This window comes from Barbatula barbatula, assembly GCF_947034865.1.
Source record: "Barbatula barbatula genome assembly, chromosome: 1".
NCBI lineage: Eukaryota > Metazoa > Chordata > Actinopteri > Cypriniformes > Nemacheilidae > Barbatula > Barbatula barbatula.
The window spans coordinates 20,868,913-20,895,966 of record NC_136766.1 but is presented as its reverse complement, the minus strand read 5'-3'; the positions used below and the strand labels follow the sequence as shown (position 1 = coordinate 20,895,966).

Genomic DNA, 27,054 nt, shown 5'->3' with positions numbered 1-27,054 from the left:
AAAGACAAGGTTTGTTACAACTTGAGGGTGAGTATATGATGACAGAATTTTTGGGTGAACTATCCCGTTAATAGTTACATGTTATAAGCACTTGTTTCACTTTTTTGTTTGTTCATTGTGAGTAAAAATATGCATAATGGATTTACATAAAGGACGATGTCCGAATGTAGATTTTTGTTTTACAAATTAACCAAAACTGCAGCAGGAATTTCATGGTTTAATGGAGCCATGTATAAGAAACCAGACTGACACAGAGCTGTAAGAGACACATGTCTGCAGAAATGTTTTAATAGCGATGTACAATGTGTTCCAGCTGTAGTGCACGACTAAAGGGTCTGTGAGGGCTGAGGGAGGGGACGTTACCTCTTTTGCTAGGTGTGAAAGCTAAATCCAGATCCACATTCCTCCTTGCATTCTGAAAGAGATCACACCAACTGGTTATATAACTACAAATCACTACAATGATACAAAGAGTGAAGCAGATTAGATAAAAGGTGTGGTGTGTGGTTGAACTCACCAGTGAGTATCCTTCTTCATCAGACTCTGGTTGAGAGAGATCAGACTCACTCCTGGATTTTGTGAGCCTGTAACTGGGACTGTTCTGAATGGACCGACTTTCAGCCGACAAGCTCTCACTCCTATAAACCCACGCAAAATGACAATAGAATAAAATCTCTTGTGTGTTCTCATAATCGTCAAGAATAATGACCCAAATATTTGTCAATATCACTAATGCACACAGCTTTTAAAGTAATTGCAATTGGGTCAGTCTTTTAAATGTGCTTTAAAATTAGGTCAGCACATAACTGAAGTCGTAACTGAATTATGTGAAATTTAAAAAGTAGGTCAGGCATTCCTTGACAAGTGGAGTGAGTTATAGCAGAGCACTGGAGAGGGGGTCACTGAGCTTAAGAGAGACCTTTTTTACTCATTACGATTAAAACAGTTCAAAATGTTCACCAGGTTCATTTTCCAGGTTTAGTATAACTTTTTTAAGGTATGTTTATACTTTATTATGACATCACTCACCTCGTCATAAACACGCCTCCATCCTGGTTTGCCCCGCCCACCAGGTGTTGCTGACTGGTGTGAGTGAGCGGCGTGCTGACGGCCAGCAGGAGCATGGCGCAGCGGTGGATGACAGCATTGCATGCAGTGGTGTAAAGATCCTGTCCCTCCTGAGGAGCCGTGCTGTTCCTGCGTTCCGGACCGGGCTGAGCAGGCTCTTCCTGTACACTCATGCTGCTGGGTCGATCCCGGTCTCTTCCTCGTGTGGCTTCCCGTGTTGACAGAAAACATTGAAAGATTTCTGTGCCCGCCAAGACATAGAACGGCCATATTAGGGAAGCAGCCAAGAAGCGTGACGCTGTTATAAGGCATCTATGACTGATTATTACACAATGCTATTAGAGTTATTCCATAAAGCCATAGTCAGGTTACTGCTCTACTTTGTATTTTTATTTAATCGGTGTATGTTGTGTGCTATTGCATAGCAATGGGTAAAAATAACATTTCACGTCCACCAGATCCTGATCAGATGCTTTCAATAAGACCATTTATAACAAAATGATACTGAAAATAAGTTCAATGTAAAACTATCAGATTTTCATCTCTTACTGGAGAACGAAAACTGTTAGGGTACAGGGTGCGCATTAATGTGTGATTAAGTTCATTCAACGCCACCCAAAGCATCAGCCAATGTCAACATACACACAGATGCTCTTCACACACATCCAAACTCACTTCCTGCAGTCATGACCTCATGCTCTCTCTCCTCGTCCTCATCTTCCTGTTCCTGGTGTCCCTCCTCTCTGTCTCTCTCTCGATCTCTCTCCTCCAGTTCAGCCTCTTCGTCTATGGTACGGGTGAACGAGTGCTCCTGAGGGTCCATCTCTAGCGAGTCCACATTATCAGAGATCTGCACAGGGGAGAAATTACATTACTGTATATGGGCCATGCTACAGAATTGGTGCCAAGTCAGAGTTGGAAACATCTTGAACATTTATTTTCTATATGCATATTGTATAATATCAAATTTCTAGTAATTGTGCAGTTAAATTTCATATTGTCCTTTCAGAAAGTTTTAGAATGTTCTTCCTCTCCCCAAATTTGGTCACTTCCGAACCGCAATGACATAATTTAATAAGAATTATTATATTGATCTAGTAAGATTTGTTTAAATCTACACACAAATATATTTGTTGATATTTAAAAAACATTTCACAAGTATATCAATAACAGTAACAACTTAAACAGTATTTTAAAAGTTATTTTGTGAGATTTGTTGTATTTTTAATGCAATCTTTCTTTGTAAAAGGCATACAATTGATAATACGGATTTCAAAGTTAAGGACTAATTAGTTTATATAAACATTGAACCAACCACTATCATAACATCTTAGTTGATAATTTAATGCACTTTATTTTTGACAAAACATCCCATGTTTCGGACACATTTTCATCAGTGTTGGTAATTTTTTAGTAGTGAGCACAATATGTAATAAAGTGGGTACGGAAAGTATTCAGACCCCCCTTAAATTGTGCACTCTTTGTTATATTGCAGCCATTTAAGTTTTTAAAGCCATAAAAAAATTCTCATTAATTTACACACAGCACCCCATATTGACAGAAAACACAGAATTGTTGACAGTTTTGCAGATTTATTAAAAAAGAAAACCTGATATATCTCATGGTCCTAAGTATTCAGAACCTTTGCTCGGTATTTAGTAGAAGCACCCTTTTTATCTAATACAGCCATGAGTCTTTTTGGGAAAGATGCAACAAGTTTGTCACACCTGGATTTGGGGATCCTCTGCCATTCCTCCTTGCAGATCCTCTCCAGTTCTGTCAGGCTGGATGGTAAACGTTGGTGGACAGCCATTTTCAGGTCTCTCCATTGATGCTCTATTGGGTTTAAGTCAGGGCTCTGGCTGGGCCATTCAAGAACAGTCACAGGGTTGCTGTGAAGCCACTCCTTTGTTATTTTAGCTGTGTGCTTAGGGTCATTGTCTTGTTGGAAGGTGAACCTTTGGCCCAGTCTAAGGTCTTGAGCATTCTGGAAAAGGTTTTCGTCCAGGATATCACTGTACTTGGCCGCAGCTGAAAAACACCCCCACAGCATGATGCTGCCACCACAATAATGCCTCACTGTTGGGACTGTATTGGACAGGTGATGAGCAGTGCCTGGTTTTCCCCACACACACCGCTTAGAATTAAGGGCAAAAAGTTCTATCTCGGTCTCATCAGACCAGAGAATCTTATTTCTCACCATCTTGGAGTCCTTCGGGTGTTTTTTAGCAAACTCCATGCAGGCTTTCATGTGTCTTGCACTTAGGAGAGGCTTCTGTAGGGTCACTCTGCCATAAAGTCCCGACTGGTGGAGGGCTGCAGTGATGGTTGACTTTCTACAACTTTTTCCAGTCTCCCGAATGCATCTCTGGAGCTCAGCCACAATGATCTTTGGGTTCTTCTTTACCTCTCTCACCAAGGCTCTTCTCCCCTGATAGCTCAGTTTGGCCGGACGGCCAGCTCTAGGAAGGGTTCTGGTCGTTCCAAATGTCTTCCATTTAAGGATTATGGAGGCCACTGTGCTCTTAGGAACCTTAAGTGCAGCAGAAATGTTTTTGTTACCTTGGCTAGATCTGTGCCTTGCCACAATTCTGTTTCTGCGCTCTTCAGGCAGTTCCTTTAACCTCATGATTCTCATTTGCTCTGACATGAACTGCGAGCTGTAAGGTCTTATATAGAGAAGTGTGTGGCTTTCCTAATCAATTCCAATCAGTATAATCAAACACAGCTGGACTCAATTGAAGGTGTAGAACCATTTCAAGGATGATCAGAAGAAATGAACAGCACCTGAGTTAAATATAAGAGTGTCACAGCAAAGGCTCGGAATACTTTGGACCATGTGATTTTTCAGTTTTTCTTTTTTAATAAATCTGCAAAAATGTCAACAATTCTGTGTTTTTTCTGTCAATATGGGGTGCTGTGTGTACATTAATGAGAAAAAAATGAAATTTAATTATTTTAGCAAATGGCTACAATATATCAAAGAGTGAAAAATGTAAGGGGGTCTGAATACTTTCCGTACCCACTGTATATACAGCGTATTGTTAAAGGGGTGATTTTACACTGTTTCATGCATTCTGACTTCTTAAAAATGTTAAACGTGCTGGATTCTCATGCTTTACATGGTCAACTTGTCCAAAAATTAGTTGGACGTATGATGTAGTATTTCTGTGCTTGATACACTCGCCCAAGGTTCGTATAAGGTTTCTGAAAGTTTTTTGCAACATTGAACTTCCTGAAAACTATATTTTTCCTAATTTTATTTATAATTAAATGTTGCATTAACATAGAAAACACAAAATAGAAGCAAAGAAACTAGTAATCTCAGACAGGTATCTGGAGCAACTGGTGTGAATGACTAGTAAGCATGTAAGATGATGAATTCATACTCTGCGCTCTCTGGATGAAGACCGGGTCTGGATGAGCTCCATGTTCTTGCAAGCCAACAGGCGATTCCTAACTTTATAAACACTGCGATAGACCTCTGCCAACAGCTTACATGGCTGATACCTGCAGGAAGACAAAAAACTTTCAGTTGTGCCTATAATGAGTTATTCTGTGGTGATTCTATAATGATGCTTGATATGAGGTCATACCTCCCCTCTCCACAAGCCTGTCCCAGCAGCCCTGTGTGTTTCAGCAGTACAGCCAGAACAAAGCGAGACACCATATCTAGCAGAGCTTCATTGGGCAGTGACGCACTATCCCAATCTACAAACACATGAACAATCAAAAATGTACTTAAACTACATCGACAGATCCAGTTTTATACAATTCTCAACAAGTGGATAAATGGGCTAACTCGTGACGTGGAAGGATTTCGCAAGCTTTTAGGAACTGAATTATTGCAATGCACTCTTTAACAACATTGAGAAAAATTATGAAAATGTTTTTCAATATCTGTTCATGTTTGTTGTAATCTTATTTATCTATATTTTGATTTTCCATTCAAATGTTATGTGCAAAGGTTTGTATATCAAAGACATATTACATGTAATGGACTTGATGGCTCTATGCTCTGCAAGTGGCAAACTCAACAGCCTGGCAAGCCCTGCAAGTCACACACCCCTACAAACTGTGTTTAAGGTTGTGTGATGTCATACCCTTGCTGATTGCATAGTCCTGCATGTTTGTCCACAGGCTGTTTGTGGGTTCTTTAGTTGAGCCAAGAGCCAAATCCACCATCACAGTCACATCTGCACATAACTGGCAGTCAAATGGCCTTTGCTCTTCATTTCCACAAAGAGCCACTTCCAGCAAAGAGCTGATACAAGCATCTGAAACACATGCGCATTTAGCTTTAACATCAACATTAAACAACAATCACAACCCATTTACTTCGTATTTCAGAGTGAAACAAAACATTCACCAAGAAAAAGGTTTGTATACAAAATAGATATTTTTCCTTGGAATGGCAAGCACAGATTTGTTCTTATAAGAGCTTGAATGTGCATTAACAAATAACAAGTGTTAATTTTCATGCTGACTTAGCATTTATTAGAGACATGTTAGTCCTGCACAAACACATTCATATGTTTCTGTTGTGATTAATGAGTTTGTGTGCATACCAAGCTGGGGTATGTCAGTCTCTAAGCCGTTACTGAAGAGCGGTGTTTTGAGCCAATGGGCAGTGTGCTGCTCTTCTGGTGAGGGCGGAGCTCCCTGCAGCATTCCCCCAAGACAGCGTCCCACCAGCAGGGCAACGGTACGCTCTAGATCCACCAGCCACACCCAGCACTGAGCCGGCCCTGGCACACACTCCGGATCAACCAGATCTGGGATTCCTACAGAAAGACAGGAAAAGACAAAAACTTTCTATGACATGTGAATGCCAGAACAACTTATTTAAAACTATTTCAAATATTAAAGCAACAAGCAGTTGACTTGCATAGAGCAACAGTTCTTTCAATTACATTTTTTGTTTTTCACAACACGTTTTGTTCATAGCATTTAAATTCCTTAAATAGTTGGGGGGCAATAGTGATCGTACTAGATGTCTGATCATGTTGGAATGACTATGTAGCACTAAATCTTGTCAATGTCAGGACAGCAGCACAACAGATCTGATCTTACCATGTAGAGGCCACTGAAGCTCCTGCTCCTCCAGAGGAGCAGCGGCAGGCAGAAGTCTGTTGAGACGGTCCAGAGGGAGAAGCAGGTCTAAGAGGAAGCCGAGCAGCGGCCGTGCCACCCATACGGGCAACAACAGCAAGGATGTCACAATCTGACACAGCATACTGCCCGCAGCAGACATGTAGATCACATCTACCATAGTCAGACACAGAAAACATTAGAGACGAGTCCATCATCTGTTTAAAAATGTGAGCAAGATTGTCTGTGATAGTTTTACCTCGTAGCTTTTCACGCACTCTGCCGTTTCCAGAACTTTCCCTCAAAAGAGTTGTGGAACGGTTGTAGATATCAGTGGTGTGAGGCAGCAGTAACTGCAGGTGTTTATGGAGGAGTGCCACACTGCTGGAACCCTGAAAAACACAGATTAACATCAGACCCACTTAAACACTTGCCATGGCCTGATTTGTGTGCAGATTTGTGTGTGTACCTCTGTAACACAGTTGATATGGCAGTAGGCCAGTAGTTGCTTCTGTAAGGAACAGAGCAGCTCATGCAGGTGAGCAGGCTGACTGCTATCAGATGATGATGTTCCCTGCAAGATCTTATCGCTGTTCTTCTCCAGCTCTCCAAAAGCCTGGTCCTGTGAAGTTATCACACAAAGGAAACAGCTTGTTGTTGAATACTGTAGGAATGGGCAGTTTGATCACCAGTCTGGGGGATTCAATATTATGACATCATCTGTTCATATTATTATAGATCAGTGGCTATATCTGAGGGCTCTTGGTGGAGTCTTAAAGACTGACCGTGTAAAAGCCGAGGTTCCTGAGCAGAGTTTTCATAAGGATCTCCGCCAAGTGTGTGTCAGGATGTGTATCAGCGTGTGTGCCAGGCACGTGAGTAGAGTCGGAGGGTTGAGCAGGAGGCTCAGAGGCATCTGGAGGATTGCTGTAGCCCAGAAGAGACGCCACATGAGTATGATCCTGCAGACTAGTGAGAATGATGTCTAACTGCATCCTCTGTGACAGAAGCACAAACACAGATGAGTACCACTCTGTAAAAGTTAACTTAGACATTCTGTTGCTCACAGGTAAAAGTTCGGTACCTGTCCTTTGGAGAGGCTCTCCCAGCGGTCTGGTCCTTGAGGAAGGAGCGAGTGGAGCAGCTCCATTCGCTCCCTTAAAGGAGGCAACAGCATTGTGGCTCCCACTGACAGAGTCTCAATGACAGCCTACAGAAGCCCAAAAAACTTCATAGATCAGACAAGGATACAGGCCACTGTCAACTGTTCCATTTTATTTTATTGGACAAAAAACACAAATAAATCAATGAACGATAAAAAAAAAACGAAAACACAGACGTCTTGAATTTCATCTGGCACTGATGCGTCCATCAGTCTGAAGAGCAGATTACGGAGCGGTCGTGCTTGCCGCCCCAAAATACTGGTGGCCACGCCCCCTGCCATTGCTAGAGCCAGATGATTGGACAAGAGTCGCAGACACAGCTTTAAGAAGTTATGATGTTCCCTGTTGGTCCAAAAACAAATGTATACTTTTTTTATAGTGCAAGAAAGCAAACACTGAATATTTAATAATCTTCAGGATGTTTTAAAATAGTGATTGCGACAAATTCAGAGAAAACTTTGAAAATTGTATTCTAACCAAACTCAAGGGTCTACACATTAGTGACCGTAAAGATTCAATAATCTATGGTGGGGCAGAATACACACTTGGAGGATGGGAAAGGCAGTGGAGGGATCTCGTTATTGATGCCGTCACAATATCGCTCCAGAAACGAGCGGAGGTGAGAGAAAGTGCTTTCTTCCAGGTCCACACAGTACGGCCTATGCCAGGCCACCACCTGTCTGTTCACACATACACAAACATACATGAACAATGACTTAAAAAAAAGACAAGCGTCTATAAATACAAACTTATCCCAGAGACAAAATATATTAAAATATGATGTATTTAGGTACAACAAGGGAGTTTAGGCAAAACATTCCACTTATCAAGGGGCTTCAAAGGTTTTGCTAACCTGTCCCTAGGCAGAGCAGTCCATGCCAGGCTGTGGGAGGTGCCAGCAGAGATCTGCTGAATGGCAACTCCATCTAATCCAATCACCTTCTTGGGCTTGGTGATGGGGCCAGTGGAGTTCCCCTGACCGCACTGACCCATGGAGTTATTCCCCCAGGCGTACACTTCATTGTCTTAAACAAAGTCAGAAATAAAAACAGTCAAACACAACACATGTGAGCTGCATGTTCTCCTTAAGCACGCAGTGTCAGACTGTCTGTGACATTATGAGTGAGGCCCCCTCGCTTCACCCTGTCCCGCTCTGTCTCTAATATTCAGCACATACCCCTCTGTTACTAATCAGACTGACCCCTCTATCTCCTCTATCTCAAACAACTCTTACCGTACAGCTACAGGAAGAAAATTCTATATTCCATGTGCATCTTTACCACTAGCCATGGATTCTTTTCAGTTTACAGAAGAAAGAAATCTTGAATGTGTCATGCAAGACTGAAAGTGAAAATATAATTACAGCAAGTAGAAAAATATGAACCTAGCTAAAAACATCACACTGTATTGATTATTTGATTATACAGTGTAACATGCAGTGCAGTCTACAGTGTGTACAAAAGTCTCTAGCTGTACTAAGTACTTAAGCATAGCGTGCAGATAGAGATCTTTTGTGTATGATGTCTTACCATGCGACAAAGCAAGGCAGTGGCTGTCTCCTATTGAGATGTCTACTACTCTGGTTGTGGCAAGTTCCTCGGTGAGTTTTGGCCTCAGAGCTGTAGCCTCAGAAGAACCACAGCCAAGACATGCACCACATCCCCAAGCATACACCTGCGAAAAAAACGCACATAAACAGTGAATGAATAAACATTTAACTGTGCTGTTGAATCTAATCAGTCTTTACGGTCTGATTTTACTATTGGTCAAGCCCCTAACTACATTTTATTTTCAATGAATACACAGTTCTATTCAGAAGTCACTTTATAGGTTAATGTTGACTTAAACACAAACAATATATTCGATTGTTAATGGAGCATGTGTCATACTTGTCCAGTGGAGGTCAGGGCTAGAGAGGATTGGCTGCCAGCACAGACTTTGCGTATGAACATTCCCTGCAGCGCCTCTAGCACCTTAGGTTTATACACGCGATTGGTGTCTCCGTGACCCAGTTTACCTTAAAAAAACAGCACCAACGAAGTCAGGGGTCGTAACATTTCCATTTAAAACATACTGTACACTTGGAACAGATGCAACTGACATCACACACTGGACATTATTCCTGTAAATACAAATGTCTGTTCAGTAGCCCCAGCTCCACAGGTGAAGCCCAACTCACCATTGTCTCCACCTCCAAAGGACCAGACAGTACGTCCATCTTTAGAAAGAGCAATGGTGTGGGAGCTTCCACAGGAAACCTCACCCACATTACTGATGTCTTTAACTAGTGTGGGAATGTTCCTACTGTTACTATCACCATGGCCTACAAAGTTTTGACAAACAAAGTCAATGACTCAAATCTGCAATATTCACTACAAATGTAGATAACAGGCATATAACAATGAGACAGACAGTTATACCTAATCTACCAAAGTCCCCCTCTCCCCATGTGTAGAGTTCTCCATCCTCACTGACTGCAGCGCTGTGTCTATAACCTCCTGACACACAAACCACCACCTACAAACACACACCCACAAGATGTAAATCATTTAATATTTGGTTAGAATGCCTAAAAAGTGAAGGACAACTGTATGAATTCAGTACCTTTCCTTGTAGAGGGCCCTGTATTAGTTTAGGGTATTTCTGGGTTGAGCTGTTCCCATGACCCAGTTTGCCATAGTCTCCATCACCCCAGCTAAACACCTCCCCACCTTCACTGGTGAATGCCAACGTGTGGCCGTCCGAGCCTTTGGACGATGATACTTTTTTAATGGCACGGTGAGGTTCGAAAGTCAGCTTCTTAAGTGTAGACTGGTTATTCGAGTCACCCAGTCCCAGGCGGCCATAGCTACCCTTGCCACACGCTCGGACTGATCCGTCAGAGGAAATGACAAAAGTGCAGTACTGGCCAGCTTCAATCTGAAATAAAACTGATTTGGTCAGAAAGAAATGCATGATAGAAAAGAAAACCATCTATTGTGAGAGCCGAGGAGAAGATCTACATGTGTGAATTAATTATGAAAATGTGTCCTACCGTTTGTGCATCGCTAAAGCTGGGAGCTAGTTTAGGCTGCAGGATTTTCTCTTGTGTTCCCTCGACAAGCTGGTGGCTGCTGTTGCTGCCCCATACATACACCTCACAGGTTTCAGACACCATAGTCGCCTCACCTGCCTGGATGCTGTCTGGACTCGCACATGTTCTGGAGTAGTCCGAAGCCATACGGCACACCTACAACATCAGAACAAATTTTACATTAGTTTTAGAAGTAACCTAAATTTTTATTTAGTCCTATGTGAAAGGTCACAATTCTTTGAGTTTATTACTGTTCAGAACATACATCATCAAGAAAAAGAACACTCCAAAAACCTAAAGAAAAACTCAAACCATTAAATATAATTGGGATTATAGTTAAAATCTATACGAAATGTGACAGAGCTGTTTATAGACCTAGCGCAAAACTGAAGGGACATGCAAGAACACAGATGAGAGAGGAGTTTAGTGGCCTATTGTGGTCACAGCTTTATGCAAGTGGCAAAAAGAAAGCCAATGTTAAAAAATAAGAATAATACATTATTTCTAGGCCACATTTTGCTAGAAAGTATGTGGAAGTTTCAACCCACTTCATAATGTATGACATTACTGTAAACATGCATACAGTGCATCCGGAAAGTGTTCACAGCGCTTCACTATTTCCACATTTTGTCATGTTACAGCCTTATACCAAAATGGATTCAATTCATTATTTTCCTCGAAATTCTACAAACAATACCCCATAATGAAGAAGTTTGTTTGAAATCTTTGCAAATTTATAAAAAATAAAAAACGAAAAAAACACATGTACATAAGTATTCACAGCCTTTGCATGACACTCAAAATTGAGCTCAGGTGAATCCTGTTTCCACTGATCTTCCTTGAGATATTTCTACAACTTGATTGGAGTCCACCTGTGGTAAATCAGTTGATTGGACATGATTTGGAAAGGCACACAGCTGTGTATATGTGGTCCCACATTTAACAGAGCATGTCAGAGCACAAACAAAGCCATGAATTCCAAGGAATTGTCTCTAGACCTCCGAGACAGGATTGTATCGAGGCACAGATCTGGGGAAGGGTACAGGAAAATTTCTACAGCATTGAAGGTCCCAATGAGCACAGTGGCCTCCATCATCCGTAAATGGAAGTTTGGAACCATCAGGACTCTTCCTAGAGCTTGCCACCTGGCCAAACTGAGCGATCGGGGGAGAAGGGCCTTAGTCAGGGAGGTGACCAAGAACCCGATGGTCACTCTGACAGAGCTCCAGCATGTCTCTGTAGAGAGAGGAGAACCTTTCAGAAGAAGAATCATCTCTGCAGCACTCCACCAATCGGGCCTGTATTGCAGAGTGGCCAGATAGAAGCCACTCCTCAGTAAAAGGCACATGACAGCCCTCCTGGAGTTTGCCAAAAGGCACCTGAAGGATTCTCAGACCATGAGAAACAAAATTCTCTGGTCTGATGAAACAAAGATTTAACTCTTGGGCCTGAATGGCAAGCGTCATGTCTGAAGGAACCGCTCATCACCTGGCCAATAGCATCCCTACATTTAAGCATGTCGGTGGCAGCAACAGGCTGTGGGAATGTTTTTCAGCGACAGGAACTGGGAGACTAGTCAGGATCGAGGGAAAGATGAATGCAGCAATGTCCTTGATGAAAACCTACACCCGAGCCTTGACCTCAGATTGGGGTGAAGGTTCATCTTCCAACAGGACAATGACCCTAAGCACACAGCCAAGATAACAAAGAAGGGCTACAGGACAACTCTGTGAATGTCCTTGAGCCCAGACTTGCACCTGATTGAACATCGCATTGAACATGTCAAAATGGCTGTGCACCGACACTCCTCATTCAACCTGATGGAGCTTGAGAGATCTTGCAAAGACGATTGGGAGAAAATGATGCTACAAGCTTTTCACACCTATTTTTGGGCATACTCAAAAAGACTTGAGGCTGTAATTGGTGTCAAAGGTGCTTCAACAAAGTTTTGAGCAAAGGCTGTGAATACTTATGTGCTTTTTTATTTTTAATACATTTGCAAAGATTTCAAACAAACTTATTTCGCATTGTCATTATGTGGTTTTGTTTGTAGAATTTTGAGGAAAATAATGAAGTGAATCCATTTTGGAATAAGGCTGTAACATGACAAAATGTGGAATAAGTGAAGCGCTGTGAAAATTTTCCGGATGCACTGTACGTAATGAATACATAACATATACACAAATAATAAAATAATAATGGTATATCAATGTATGTAGTGTATATGGTCAATATAATGGTTTTCTGTAGGGCTGTGTGATATTGACGGAAAATGCAAAATAATCTGATATGCAATACACTATACGATAATAATTCAAATCTGTAAAATCGATTTAACTATATCAAAACATATTTAAAAAATGTATACAACATACATGTTCCACATTCTTTCAAATTATTGATCACTTTCAACACATCAGGTATCAACTTGAAACTTCGATTAAACATAACTCTGAATTTAATTATTGAGTTATTCCAAACCACTGCAATATGCATATTGCGACATTTCTGCATATTGTGTAGCCCTCGTTTTCTATATCTCTTACCTCCTCAAACAGACAAAGTGCGGCCTCATATAGGGAACAAAGGCCATCGGGTGTGCGAGTCGGCTCTCTCCACTGGCTGCGATCAGCAGATGAACCCTGCAACACCACACAACCAAAATTAAATTCAAAACAGCCTCCCAGCTATAAACAAAACCATGACGTCCCTTCAACATCTATATCTGCAAACCCGGACAAATTGTTGATGTAGCATTTTCTCGTTATGACTAGTGTCATAAACAACATCTGAAATTATGTTGCTTTAGTAAGCACGTACCAGTGAACGTCTCATCTGCATTAGAATGTTCATGAAGCAGTCATATCCCATGAGTCCCTCCTGGGTTTGTGTAGCCTGGCTGGGCTCCAGGCTGTTGACGCTGGCTGATGCTGCTAGAGCCATCTCAACCCACTCCAGCAGGTAGCGCAGGGATCCTCTTTGCGCCGCCAACCCAAGGAGCAACTCACACGCCAGCCTTCTCCCCACCACATCTGCCCCAGAGTTCCGCATAGTGACACCCTTCAGAAACGTGGTCACCTGTGCCAAGCAGTCCAGGCCCAAAGGTGGAATCTTGCTTTCGTTAGCTAATGAGAGTGGTGGAAGGGAACCCACCACTTCGATGGCTGTAGTGATGACATCGTTGCAGAGGTTGATTCCTGGGCCAGCCGGTGGAAGCGTCCAGCTCTGTCTGAGCAAAGCGAAAAGCAAGCTGAGACCCGTCCGCACGCCCATCTCAATAAGGGCATCCGTACTAGAGCGGGGTCGCTCACTAACAGCTTGTAAGTCGGCAGAACCCAAAGTGTTCTCGGTTGAGTGCTGCTGCTGCTTGACTTTGCCTTTGTCATGGTATTTATTAGAAATTGCGTAAAAAACTCGCTGTAAGACCAGCAGGCGTTTGCGTAGGGCAGTGGCAAAAGGCGAGTCCGAGCAGACTGTCTTGGCCAGGGCCAGCTGACTGGCCAGCAGCGCATCCAAATAATGCTCTTGTTCATCACTGGATAAACACTCCCGCTCAAAATCCGGCAACTGGGGGCCTTTAAGACACAGCACCTGCTGAGGAAGAAGAACCACCTCCTTATTAGCCAGAAGCTTGCTGTACAGCAGTGCAACCCCTTCACGTGTGGAGATGGACTCGCTGTCCTCAGCAATCCAGGAGCTGTTGAGGTGCTCCAGCCACTTTAACTTCACCGGTGGTATCATTGCAGCCATTGTGCCACCTTACACCCACACTTTCACATCTGAGAGACACACAGGTATAGAAAATCAACTTTAACCATGAGCTTTCTTGCACACATTACCAGAGAAACCTGTTTTCCTTAGCAAATTAAGCAAACCAACGTGCGATTCACTTGCTTAACATAAACTAGCTTAACATAAAACCTTAAAGAATACAATCTTGATATCTATCTCTAGACAAGCATGTACAAAGATTTTTAGCATCCTTTATAAATGCGGTGATGAAATATTCAGTTCTGAGGAACAGAACTTGAACTTTACTACTAGCCTAGCTAGAAAGAGATTGTGATGACACGTGCCTGTCAGCTTACCAAAGTCCCTACTGACAGCAAAGTGACAGCGTTAGTTAACTTGAACGCATGTGAATAAATATAGGTCTTGGTTCAACCCATTGAATATTAACTTATTAACCTAGTGAGCAAACTATCATAAGAAGGTCAAAATTGAACTTGTGTTTTTTTTTTTTTTTTTTTTTTAAATCGAAGTTTAAACTATTGCCTAATGTTAAAGGGACAGTTCACTCTTCATTATTCAGACTTGTGTCATTTTAAATCTGTATAAATGTCTTTGTTCTGATAAACACAGAGAAAGATGTTTGGAAACCAAACATTTTTTGAAAACCATAGGGAGGCTCAGAGAGGATTTCGTTTTTGTGTTGAAACCAGGAAGCGAGTTAGCATTTTTGGACATCTTGTTCCATCGTTCCAAAGTCCATGGGGTATTTGAATGGGTTTTTGGTAAATTGCCTGAAATAAGGTCTGTGGTAAACAAAACCTCAAAATATGTTCATGTTTTATTCTATGACATAAAACACACCAACCCGCTTGTGATTTTTTTAAAGCCTTTATTGTGTCTTGCAACAAGTTGCTAAAAGGGACTCCTTTCTTTGGCGGGGAAGTTAAGACGTCATTACACAAATAAAGCTCACAAATAATGCACAAATCTCTTAAACGTAGAAGCGGATTCATTCAGAGAGTGAATGAATTACTTTCAAGGGAGCACAATTTTAATAAAGTTTGAAAGAGTTGTCGGAAGCTTGGTGGTGGTGGTGACATTGATATCTCGCGACCGTGTAGTCTGTTTATATCATTGTGTTAACTTTTTCCTTCTGCCGATTGTATTTTGGCAACAAAAGTAACAAACGTGGTGTTCATTTGTCAAGATTATCTTGATAAACAAATCATTTAAACACAATAAACCTCCCGTTATAAATTACAGAGCATATTTTTGTGATCTTCCTAAAGTCTTTGGGAAAAATACATAGCCTTTCGTGCTTACCTCCGGATTAGCCTAACAAAATACATTATCTCTAAGGTACTGGATTTACTACCAAAGTAGGAAAAATGACAATGGTAGTGAAAAGTGCCCCAGAGCTGTTTGCTTTCCTACATCCATCAAAATAATAAAAAAATGTCCTACTATGGTAGTTCATGGTGGCCAAGAACAGGTTGGTCACAAACATTCTTCTCTTCATCAGAGGAGAGAGCTTTATGCAGATTTGGAACAACTTGAAAGTAAGTAAATGAAGACAAAAAAATAAATTTCGGCTGAATTGTTCCTATAAAAGGAGTATTACACATAGAGATGGCAAATATCTGTCCAATGCATGCGTGATAAAGTATTCACCTGATGTACCTTTACAATATAAAATATATACGCTATAAACTAAACAATCCAGTCCACAAATTCCTTAACCTTTGAGATAAACATTAAGCTTGCGATAACATGCAATGAATTCTAAATGGCTAAATGACTTGCCTGCCAGTAACAAGCCTATATAACTCACACATAATGTAAGCTGCTGTAGTGCTTTATATTACATCTGCAGTGGTTATTATTCCCCAGTATAGGAGCACATAAAGTGCTTACTGAACTGCCCACTCCTTATTGATTTACACGTCACATTGTCATAATAATTATCATTTAAACACCAAGCCAGTAGATACCTCCAAGGTAACAAGTTGTCAGCTAATGTACATTTTTAAAGCAGTATATTATTTTAATCCTACACATATCATACTCACAAGCTTTCACGTTTTTTTGTGAACAGTGTGACAATTCCAGGGAAACTATTAAATCTCTGATTTTAGCCACTGTGGGTGTTCGTTTTGACAATGTTGCGGTTTGCTTAATCATTCAGCTAACTGGCGGCTAGCATTACGTAAAGCTCTCTCTACACAACACCTGTCTGTGCTTGTATCTTAACATTTCACCAGCAGCACACCTGTAACTGATGTTTAAAAGTAGGGTTTTAGAGGGGTTCATTTATAAGTGAACAGTTATGTGTTCACGTCAGTCCGTGAAACTTAACTCATAGGCGTTAGCTTGATAGCACAAGAGAGGCTCGGGGAAGCCAACACGCTAAGCTAATCCAATGCATTGAAGTTCTTGACTAGCATTACATCGCATGCTGTCTATCAACGTTGAATGATCAAGTTAATAGAGCTCTGTGTGAAATGTTTGCAGTTAAAGTAACATGCATATTGAATGTATGACTGTTTAGCAGGAGTAGCTTGACTTGTTAGCCCGCCTGTCAAGCTGTGATCAACCGGTACTGTCTGAGGCAGCTCAGCTCCTGATTTTACATTGAAATCCTCGCACAACGACGACCAAAGCATGCATTTGACACCATATCCTGATCACTCCAATGCAAGCCCAAATGATTACGCATACAATTACATTTGACATGGTGTAGACCTGTCGGCTGCTGTGGAAATAAAGAACTGAAAGGTGAGGTTGAAGCTTACCATAAACTGCCAAGGGCCTTTTCATGGTGATTAATGATCCTTCGACACCTGCATGTGACAGTGCATGGTAGAGAAAGCTTGTAAGCGCTTGGTTGAGGATCTGGTGGCTGAATTATTGAGAGTTTGGAGTGAGGGGAGCAGCGCTCAATCCCTCACGAATCAGCTGCTGTGCAGTAAGCAGCAGTCTCGGTGTTCAGTCCCTCCCAATCATTCATTACCCGCTCCACAACACAACAGAGCTCACAAAGCCAAACGTCTTTCACAAAACAAATGCTAAAGAGGACTTGCGCTCATGTTTACTATTTAAAACCATTTGATACACAAAATGTATGGACTGCGTGTTGTTTTTAACATAAATTAAGCATCTGCGTGTGACAGCTCTACTCCACGCCTATGCACAGCTATTTCTACACATTATACGTGGTTAAAATAAAACTGTGCTTTTGCATGACATCTATATCTAAACCATAACAGGCTGTACATGATGACTTTGAAAAAGAGGGTGAATAATCTCTACTGCAAAAACAGGCTACAGATAAATTCATAAAAAACAGAACTGTCTCAGCACACAGCATTGCACGATAGACGCATACTCCCTCACATACACAAATTCGCATGCAAGAGTGGATAAAATGCTTGTGGGATTAAGAAAAAAACATAAAATATTAAGACGGTATGCCTAATAAACAACAAATACATGCATTACTTTGAAGGTTAAGTATTTAATGTGTCTACATACTAAAACAAACACCGATGAAAACAGACCAGTCATCAAATAAGAAATAGACACACAAGCAGCACAAGGGCTGAAACGAAGCACATTTTCACGTTTTGAATCCATTAAAATGAGCCATTTAATCATCTTGAACCTTTCTATCATTTATAAATTACAGTAGCCAAACATCAGTCCCCTGATATCATTTCTTGCCCTGTGCCTGTAGTTAAATAGCCTACTACGCCTACGTACAACAGAGCTGAATTTCAATTTCAGGGCTTTAGACAAACTGTTTTTGAGTGGGACTGTCTCCCCCAAGACCAATTAATGCACAGCTCTGGTCGCCAGTTGGTGCCTGGTTGTTGCCCCAGCAGCTGGCCCTGCTGGAAAAATCTACAAAACTGTAACGGTGAATAATGCCCCCCGCAGGACAAAAACAATATCGCAAAGCAATACGTTTGTGCGGTATGCTGCATGTAGAAGTAGTGCGGTTTGGAAAACACAAAAACACTGGCATCGCCGTAGTATGACTTGTGTCTTACAACTAAAGGACATAACAGCAAGCATGAAAACGACTTAGTAAGGCAAAGCAAGTCAAATCATTATAAGAGTCATTCAGGGATTCAAAACGGCAGGTGTTTGCCACACTTGACGTACACAACATGGTTACAATTCCCTTCTGTGTGACAATGAAATACAAGATCCATGGGAAAACAAGCACATAGGCCTATATAATTTATATCTGAAAAAAGTAAGAAAGCACCTTTTGTCAAAAAAAAAACATTGTAAATGTATGACTTGTTTATATCTAACAGAACAAATAATACCTATAAATCATGACGAGATAACCCCTCACAGGACATTGTTGAAATTTCAGTGTTTGTCATGTAATCGTCTTTAAAATGTTCTTGATGGTAGGACAACTTTCTTGCGCATCAAACGCCTGTGTAGAGCGAACGGACTAGTCGGAAGCTCCTTATGCGAGAGCCGGAGTACGTGTATGCAGTAATGTGACAGAAAACCAGTGATAATAAATTGGTTACACCTCATATTGTTTCTATCATCAGAAGTAAAAAAAAGATCAATTAGGCTACACTTTTGGAAGAGTAAGTCTATCAAAACAGATTTGTTAGTTTTGTTAAGCAGCATGAAGACGAAAACAAAGAATGTATAGCAACAAATTCTGGGCCAAATCTGGCCTAAATGTGGCCCCTCTGACTTAATTCTGGCATTGGTCTAGTGTGAAACAGAATTAGGCTCGTTTTTGGCGTGAGTCTGGTCAGCCAGAAGAAACAAAATGCCAAGCATTCATTTGGCTACATCCTTGAGTTAGGCTTGCCATAAAAAGAAAGAAATTCGGTTACAATTTGAGTACATTTTGACTAGCCACAGAGTTAAGGCAACAAAAACTGCGAATAATAATATCTTTTATTATGATACTATTATTACTATCACGAAAAACCTTAGGAGACACATCAAAACCAATTTAGGATATATCAAATAAGGAATACAAAAACAAAATTTAAAAAGGTTAATACTTAGATTATTATTATTATATAAAAATGTATGTCATTAAAACGATTGTAGATTTTTTTCGTTATTTGTAGGGGTGTTTTTTGTGACTGAATGGAATAGTTTGAGCGTTGAGCACTGCTTCGCCTACTTTTTAATCACTGATCCGGTATTCGAAACGCTTTATGAAATCCAGCAAGCATGTCTTTGCAGATACGATCTTGTAGGTATTGTTATTTGCCCAATATCAGTATTAGATACAAAAGCATGTTGTAGTAATTTGGCTTAATACTGACAGAATGTTTTCAAACATTCCAGGTACATGGAACTGTGAATGAAGCCCAGGATGTAAATGTAAATGAAATAGGATGCACAATTTTGTTGCGATTTGTAAGGCTTACATTAAGCAGCCTAGAACTTTTTTCATGTAATAAATGTAAATCTCTTAGGCCTGATGGTGTATTGTAGTGTGAAATGTTTCTAATTATTATGCATTTTATTTACGCATATTTTAACTCTGTATGTGTATGCTTTTATTCTAGAGGCAGTAAGAAGTCCTTCATGTGCACAGATGACTGAACTGGAGGTCAAAAAAAGTTACTAAACTTGGGTTTCATCTAACCAATTTGCTATCTGGGTAGACACCGATCGGTGTTTATTAAGGCATTTTATTTTTCTATTAAGTTATTTAATTAATTCGATTTCAGTATAAGTGTTCTATATTGTTTTTGAAATGCTTTGTTTATTGAAACAAGTCAGATCAACACAAATCAGATCAAGATCCGCAGCTGGTGCCGTGTGCCGTGAAGGCCTGTAGGCTACACTATAATCTTTCTGTTGTTTAAACTTGGCGACGTGATATGAAACTATAATGGGGTCAGGAGACCTGGAACACCTTCATAGGTGTGTGCATGTACCAAAAGTTAATGCATACCCATATATGTTTATCAACCAATCAGATTGAAGCATTCTTGCATTAAACTTGGTATTTAAACCTTGTTTGATCAATTCTAAATAAATAACCAATGGGGACACTCTGTATACACACTGCATTACGAAAAACAAATCAAATTACAGATAGATAATTATTAAGAAAGCAACCCCAATTTTGATAATACACCTAATATGCAATATAAATCAGAACATGTTATGGTTCTAAATGCACACTAACATACAACATAAAAATAGCATCACTGCAGAGGACAAGTGGGTTTAAATAATGGATGGAAATAAATGCATCTCATATTTCACATATAAACTTCTCCACCCTGTTGTGAACCCGCAAGACGCCTACTGTAAGTAGCGTTGTTTAGGCCTACTGATGTATTTATCAGTGGGTGGGGGTTGTAAATGTGTCATCTCTGCTGGTCCGTCAGCAAGTCTCCTCCACAAGATCTGTTCAGCAACTCTTTCAGTGCGTCATTGACATCAGTATTAAACACGCTGCTAAAGCTACAGTTCGGAAAAGTGACCTGAAATGAACCCACCACTTCCTGCACCCACTGCAGCTCGGCACACAGCTCCTTCTGGAGGGCCTCATAATGCATTTCCCTTTCCTTATACCTTTCGCTTATCCTGCTAACACTGGCGTCCACGCTCCTCATGTCTTCCTCAACACCCCGTCTCTGCGCCTCCACCTTACGAAACTCGTAACGAAGCTGGGATAACTCGTGCCTGATGCTCTCGCTCTCTTCTTTGCACCACATCTCCTTGTCGTTGTAGATGGACACCAGAGCGTCAATGTCTACCTGGAGGGAGTCCTGGGCTGAGGCCAGCTGGCAGAAGGTGCCCTCCATGTTTGAGATTTCTTCCTCCACCTGAGCAAAGCGCTCAAAGTTGACGTAGGTGTTATTAGGGGGCATACTGGAGTGGGACTTTATTGTGTACTCTTTGAGTCGCTTGGTCTTCAGCTGCCTACGCTCCCTCTTCCTCTCTGGAGCTTTACTGCGCTCGTCCTTGTGCTCATTAGACTTATAAAAGACACATGGGGAGAGAGATAAAGAAAGCTTATGTTTGATACATCGTTCAAACAGATGCATTGTTTGATAAATACCTTGATCCATGGGTGGCTCAGGGCATTTTGAATAGTGAGTCTCTTTCTGTAATATATAATTTAAAAATATAGTATATTGCTTGCAAAAATCATTTTAATTTGACTTGAATTTACTCCTTGGCCCTTTAACAAAATTCTGCACTTACTTGGTGTCTTTTTCCAGCAGTTGCCGTATAAAATTCTTGGCAAGTTCACTTGTGTGGCCAAAGAACTCGTCATCAAACTCATAGTTCATTGCTGAGATATTTGCAAGTGTGTCTTGCTTTGTTTCTCCTAGAAAGGGAGACGCCCCACTCAACCTACATTTAGAAACCATATTAGCGAAACAACACTAAAATCATATTATTTATTTAATAGGTCAAAAAATAAAACAGCATGTTGCAATTTTTTGTACTTACAGAATATATGTAATAACACCAACACTCCTATAACAATAAAGTAGTACTTTAACAGACATTATAAAAGATCATAAGATAACATATTTTTTACATTGACAATTTATCTTACCACATATCTGCTTCCAGTCCCAGAGGTTCATAATTGACTATTTCTGGAGCTGAAAATGATTAATATAAACATAAAAACAAACAAGTTGCAGAATTTAAGCTTTGGATAAAGTTCTTGTCATACCAACAAATTCTGGCGTTCCAAAGATGTTTTTAAATTCAACCCCCTCAGCAATTTTGTGGGCCAAACCAAAATCAATGAGTTTGATTCGGGGCAGAGGAACATTCTTATCCAGAAGCATGATGTTTTCAGGCTGCAAACGAGAAAATAAACATGATACACACAAGAGTACACCCACACTGAAATGAACACAAAGACACACTGTTCCACTTACAGAGGGCTTTCAAGCAAATATACTAATGGCTAAATTGGGCAAGCCAGTGTTATAACTGCTCAGTTTTGTTGAACCAACAGGTGTACCTTCAGGTCAAAATGGGCAATATTTATTGCGTGCAGATAGTGTACACCATCCAGGATTTGTTTGATAAACTGTGTGGCCTCCTCCTCACTCAAAGACTCTTTCTGAGCCAGAAAGTCGAAAAGTTCTCCCCCAGACACTCTAAAAAAGACGTAATCTCTTATTAATACAGATAGCTAGGTCAAGAAGTGAAAACTTTAACTTAGACATTTGAATCCGAACACATAAAAGGTCTACTCACAGCTCCAAAATCAGCACCACATCTGTCTTGTTCTCATATACATCATGCAGCATTACAATATTGGGATGGTGTATCTGCTGCAGGATGGTGACCTCTCGCTCGATCTCCTCTCTGAGCACACCTCTTCTACTGGCATTACTCTGACGCTTTTTTATGAACTTTGCTGCAAAGTCCCGGCCTGAGCTTTTTTCACGACACTGCTTAACGATTGCAAACTGCCCACTGAAAAACACATTAAGGAAACACAGATTTAAAACGATTTTTATAAATAATCACACAGAAAACTATTTATAAAACATTTGGTCAATTGATTGACCTTTTTAAATGTAAATGTACATTTTATTAGCTGTTAGAGTGCAGCTCATCATGGGGAAAACGCTTACTGAGGCGAGACCAAGGAAAAGGGCTACAAAATATTACTACACGTGAGAATCAACAAATATTATTTACAAATGAAATCGTGAATGTTTGCTTTATTTTCTGTGTGCTTTTTGTTTTCCTGTGCAATTATCTTGTATATTTAAATAAAAGCCAGGTTGATATCCAGGAGCTTGCTTTTTTGCCTAACAATTTTTTTTAATTTTAAATACCTTTATAGTTTAGTGCGTTGTCCATTTTGTACGATTCACCTCATATTTTGATGTTTTAAATAAACCTGAAGGGGACCTGAAAACAAGTATTGTACAACTATACCCCCACACATCACTTTTGTGTTAAAGGTATAAACTGTCATGTGTAATTCAATTTAAACAAATTATACAGCGCTTTTCACAATGTGCATTGTTCCAAAGCAGCTTTACAGGAGAAAATAATTTGATTGGGTAATAATGAATTAAATGGTTGATTTTTGCAGTGTATATGTTATAAGATAGTGATTGGTGACATTGTCGCTTTGAGGTATAATATCTATATTGGTTAGATCGGCTCTGTGAGATATAATCAAGTCTAGTGTATAATTCAATTGATGAGTGAGTCTATTTGTGTGTTGTGTTACTCCAAAAGAGTGTAGTAGCTCTGTAAACGCCACTGCTAATGCATCGTTTGCACGTGGATATTAAAATCTCTGACAATTAGTACTTTATCAACGTTAACCAAAAGGTCAGATGAAAAAGTCTGTGAACTCTTTCAGAAAATCAGTGTAGGGACCAGGGGGTCTATACACAGTAGCCAATGTAAAAGAAAGCAATGATTTTTTACTTTAATTATGTTCAACGCAAGCACTTAAAATGATTAAAATGTATGCTCTGTTCTCAGAGTTACAGTAAGAAAGTCTCCTCAAACCAACCGGACTTGGCTCAAAACAGTATCTACATAATCGTACAGTATTGTAGCTATATAACTGTAGCTTGGTGGGGTACACTCATTAACACCGAAATAATCATTTGGTTTAAACCAGGTTTCGGTGAGAAAAAATATATAAAAACTGTTGTCTGTGACTTCATTTCGATAACTGCCTTTGAATTTATTGATCTAATATTAAGTAGGCCGAACTTTATGAATTGGTATTGGTCATTTATTACATTGTCTTCAGATTTTTTCTCTGACTTTTGCCAAAATGATTATTTTGTAGTATTATTCAGGGGACAACTAGGTCTCTACCAGAGACACGCTTCTGAATAGTTTCTCATGTAATTTAAGATGACACATCTCACAAACAAGTTATTTCAAATGCAAATGCTGTCATGTTATCTAATATGAGACTGTTGAAGCTCCAAAAAGCACATCCATTACTGAAGTAATTCAAATTACTCCTGAATTAATAAATCTTCTGAAGCAAAACAAGTCATTTGTGACAAAAAACATGCAACAAGACAAAAAAAAAGATTTGAATTATACCACCAGTACAACCAATGTTCCACCAGGAGAACTTTCTTCTTTTGTGAACTATTCCTTTAAGAGGCTCTTTACTTAAATTCAGAAAATGTGTCATCTGTATACCACAACAATCAGGATTAAGTAAAATCATAACATATTATTTTTCACCTTCCAAGTTCCTCTCCAATCTCATAGAAATCCTCAACCTGCTGCTGCTTGAAAACAGACATTATTACCTTATCAAAGAAAAATATAAACTTGTATTAGATTTATAATACATAATGTGCAAAGCCAAACTTTAAACAATTCAAACAACATAAATGTGCAGTAAAGCTAATTATGTAGCCCACAATCTGAACGAAATATTTCACTAATGATGGCCAGACAATTTAGACACTCCGCGAGTGCAAGACAAGGAAGATAAGTCTTTGCCTATATTTAGCCTAAATTAATAGGAACATTTTGTAACCCAGACGTATTTCTCAAATGTGTAACCTCACACCATGCGCACATGAGCAAGTATATTCTGCCGGTGAATTCATTCATATTTTTTACGTGATGATCTATATGTAGGTCTATGAAAAAGAAGCAGCTTTGATCAGTCAAGCATGACAGTTAACACTAGTGGTAGCTCATTCGTCTGCTTGACTTCCACTACATCAGACGAATGGCATATTCAAATGCGCTGCCATTCGACATGGTCTCATAAAGCGTTAGGCTGTAAAATTAAATGTCTTATGAGTTCACTATACTCTGGAGGTAATTGATCTACCTGTCATCACCGGCAAATGTAATTCTTCTGAATCTTTTCATGCGTCCACACGTATTCCTCATAGAGCTGTATAGTACATGAGCGTGTTTCTAAAAGAGGACACGCCACCTGTTGCACTCGAGTCTGACAGACAGCGCTGCAGCAATGTAGACTGCCTGGAATACGTGCGCGGCTCTTGTCCTATACGTTTACTAAACATTGACTTTAAAAAAAGACTGAATTACTTACAAAGTAACAGAATGCAATATATTGCCTGAGGCCATATAGCCTGTAACGATCGTCAGGAAAATATAAATGCATATCCATTCTGATTTAACTTAATATAAGTTATTTTTAAAAGTGAATGCGGTTTGATCTGTATGTTTTCCAAAAGACCTGTTTTGATTTGCAGGCGATGGCTGAACACAGAGTCCTATTACATGGTATTTACGTTGTCCAAGAGTAGCCTATACATTTGTAAGATGTTGTGACTGGGCAGGCGTGGCAAATGGACATGGAGGCAAATGCATTGATGTCATGTCACAGTATAGTTATAATATAGTTTGTTGTCTTATGTTTAGTGCTGACATGGCTAAAGCTTAATCTTCCCTTCTATCATTACAGATTTAATCTGATTTAGTTTTGGTCATTGTGAATGGTTTGATAAAACAAAATATAAATATGAAAAGACTGCAGTGAAATAATCTGGGGAATATAAATCTACATTTATTTTAAACTGTGATGTTTATGGAATTAGCCATCAGTAAATACTAAATAAATCTGACAGAACTGTCTTGGTAATGCTAAAACACAGACAACTAACAGTTCCAAACAATGCCATAAAATAACAGTTCCAAACAATGCCATAGAAGAACCACTTTTGGCTGTATGGTTCCATTAAGAACTTTTCACAAAAGGTTCTTCGCCGTGGAAAAATATTATTTTGAAAAGGGCAAAAAAAGAAACAAATTAGTTTTTAACGGACCTTTGTCTGAATGGTTCTTTGGGGTACCAAACACTGTTCTTCAATTGTTCAATTCAATTTGCTGTGAATAACCTTTTGCAGAACCTTTATTTTTAACGGTGCACCATAATGTAAATATTGATTCATCTTTATTTATATGTTGTATGTGCAGTGGTTGACCTAGTTTCTGATTCAATCAGGTTATTTAAACTTTCATATTTATTTTAGACTGAAGCTCAAATTAAAGAGACCAAAGATAGCATCAAAACCACACGGAACCTGTATAAGTCGTTATTGACTGGATGGCAGATAAACTCAAACAATAGCACCATTAATAGTCAGCCGCGCACACATTTACGTATGAGGAAAATAGGCAAATGAAGCATGACAGACTTCCTGTAACAGTGACAGCGTCATGTTATTGATGTTTGAAAGTTAAGAGAGAGTTTATCGGATGTGTGCTGTGCTCTGTTTTGATTGCAAGAACACACAAGGAGATGCCCATAATGGAACAAATAGAGGCAGCCATGTACCAAAAGATGAAGATTAATGGGAGACTAACTGAAAAGCAAATGGAGAGAATGCAAGGAGGGGAAAGAGATCCTGCTATGGACAGAGGACAGAGGGAACACATAATCAAGTGGTTTGTGGACAATCAGGCTGCACTGCTCCTGTGCGATGGAAGTTTTCCTCCCTGGTTTCAAGGCTTCCTCTCCAGACAGTAAGAACTATAAGACATAATATGGTTGAGTGTGCTAGTGTAAAACATTGAATTGGTGTTATTGACCTGTAAAACCATTTTAACATGCATTAAATTCATAAATAACAGCTAAGGATACAGTGCTATGCAAATGTTAAGTGGTGCTCTAATGGTCGCAGGGAGGCAGAAGATCATCTCAGAGACCGGAATTTTGGCTGTTTCCTTATCCGACTCAGTGAAAAGGGCATTGGATACATTCTTTCATACAAGTAGGTAACATTTCTTAACCAGCAGTAGAGAGAATTTTGAGTTTCGATATGAAGCTACTGTTTTTAGATGTTTTATTTCTCTATTGCTTTACTACAGAGGACATGATCGCTGTCGCCATTTTGTCATAAATCAAACCAGAACCGGCCTGCTCGTCGTCTCTGGTGACTCCACCACTCATAACAGTCTCAC

General features: G+C 39.9%; 2 protein-coding genes across 6 annotated transcripts in view; both read right to left on the bottom strand.

Annotated features, from left to right (window-relative positions):
* Positions 1-17,063, bottom strand: part of herc1 (HECT and RLD domain containing E3 ubiquitin protein ligase family member 1) — a 37,052-nt gene extending 19,989 nt beyond the window's left edge. For 4 of the 5 annotated variants that reach the window (XM_079455443.1, XM_079455442.1, XM_079455444.1 and 1 more), the window contains exons 1-25: positions 16,920-17,063; positions 13,216-14,174; positions 12,942-13,037; positions 10,357-10,551; positions 9,927-10,241; positions 9,743-9,839; positions 9,502-9,645; positions 9,212-9,339; positions 8,852-8,996; positions 8,176-8,347; positions 7,868-8,002; positions 7,499-7,664; positions 7,244-7,369; positions 6,945-7,157; positions 6,629-6,781; positions 6,419-6,551; positions 6,142-6,333; positions 5,637-5,852; positions 5,172-5,345; positions 4,665-4,779; positions 4,458-4,578; positions 1,744-1,918; positions 1,030-1,309; positions 518-638; positions 364-415 (exon numbers count right to left, since the gene is read on the bottom strand). In XM_079455443.1, coding sequence (XP_079311569.1) covers positions 364-415; positions 518-638; positions 1,030-1,309; positions 1,744-1,918; positions 4,458-4,578; positions 4,665-4,779; positions 5,172-5,345; positions 5,637-5,852; positions 6,142-6,333; positions 6,419-6,551; positions 6,629-6,781; positions 6,945-7,157; positions 7,244-7,369; positions 7,499-7,664; positions 7,868-8,002; positions 8,176-8,347; positions 8,852-8,996; positions 9,212-9,339; positions 9,502-9,645; positions 9,743-9,839; positions 9,927-10,241; positions 10,357-10,551; positions 12,942-13,037; positions 13,216-14,145 — 4,594 coding nt within the window. In that variant the 5' untranslated portion in view covers positions 14,146-14,174; positions 16,920-17,063. The remainder of the gene's footprint in view (positions 1-363; positions 416-517; positions 639-1,029; positions 1,310-1,743; positions 1,919-4,457; positions 4,579-4,664; positions 4,780-5,171; positions 5,346-5,636; positions 5,853-6,141; positions 6,334-6,418; positions 6,552-6,628; positions 6,782-6,944; positions 7,158-7,243; positions 7,370-7,498; positions 7,665-7,867; positions 8,003-8,175; positions 8,348-8,851; positions 8,997-9,211; positions 9,340-9,501; positions 9,646-9,742; positions 9,840-9,926; positions 10,242-10,356; positions 10,552-12,941; positions 13,038-13,215; positions 14,175-16,919) is intronic. The other variant, XM_079455446.1, reaches the window with a different exon arrangement.
* Positions 17,064-20,501: 3,438 nt separating this feature from the next.
* Positions 20,502-24,410, bottom strand: dapk2a (death-associated protein kinase 2a; the record flags this gene model as incomplete). Its single annotated transcript, XM_079448499.1, has 9 exons — positions 20,502-21,116; positions 21,200-21,245; positions 21,346-21,498; positions 21,598-21,624; positions 21,707-21,755; positions 21,830-21,959; positions 22,127-22,265; positions 22,366-22,587; positions 24,349-24,410. 9 exons carry the CDS (start codon positions 24,408-24,410, stop codon positions 20,502-20,504), a joined length of 1,443 nt encoding a protein of 480 aa, XP_079304625.1.
* Between the last annotated feature and the right edge of the window lie 2,644 nt (positions 24,411-27,054).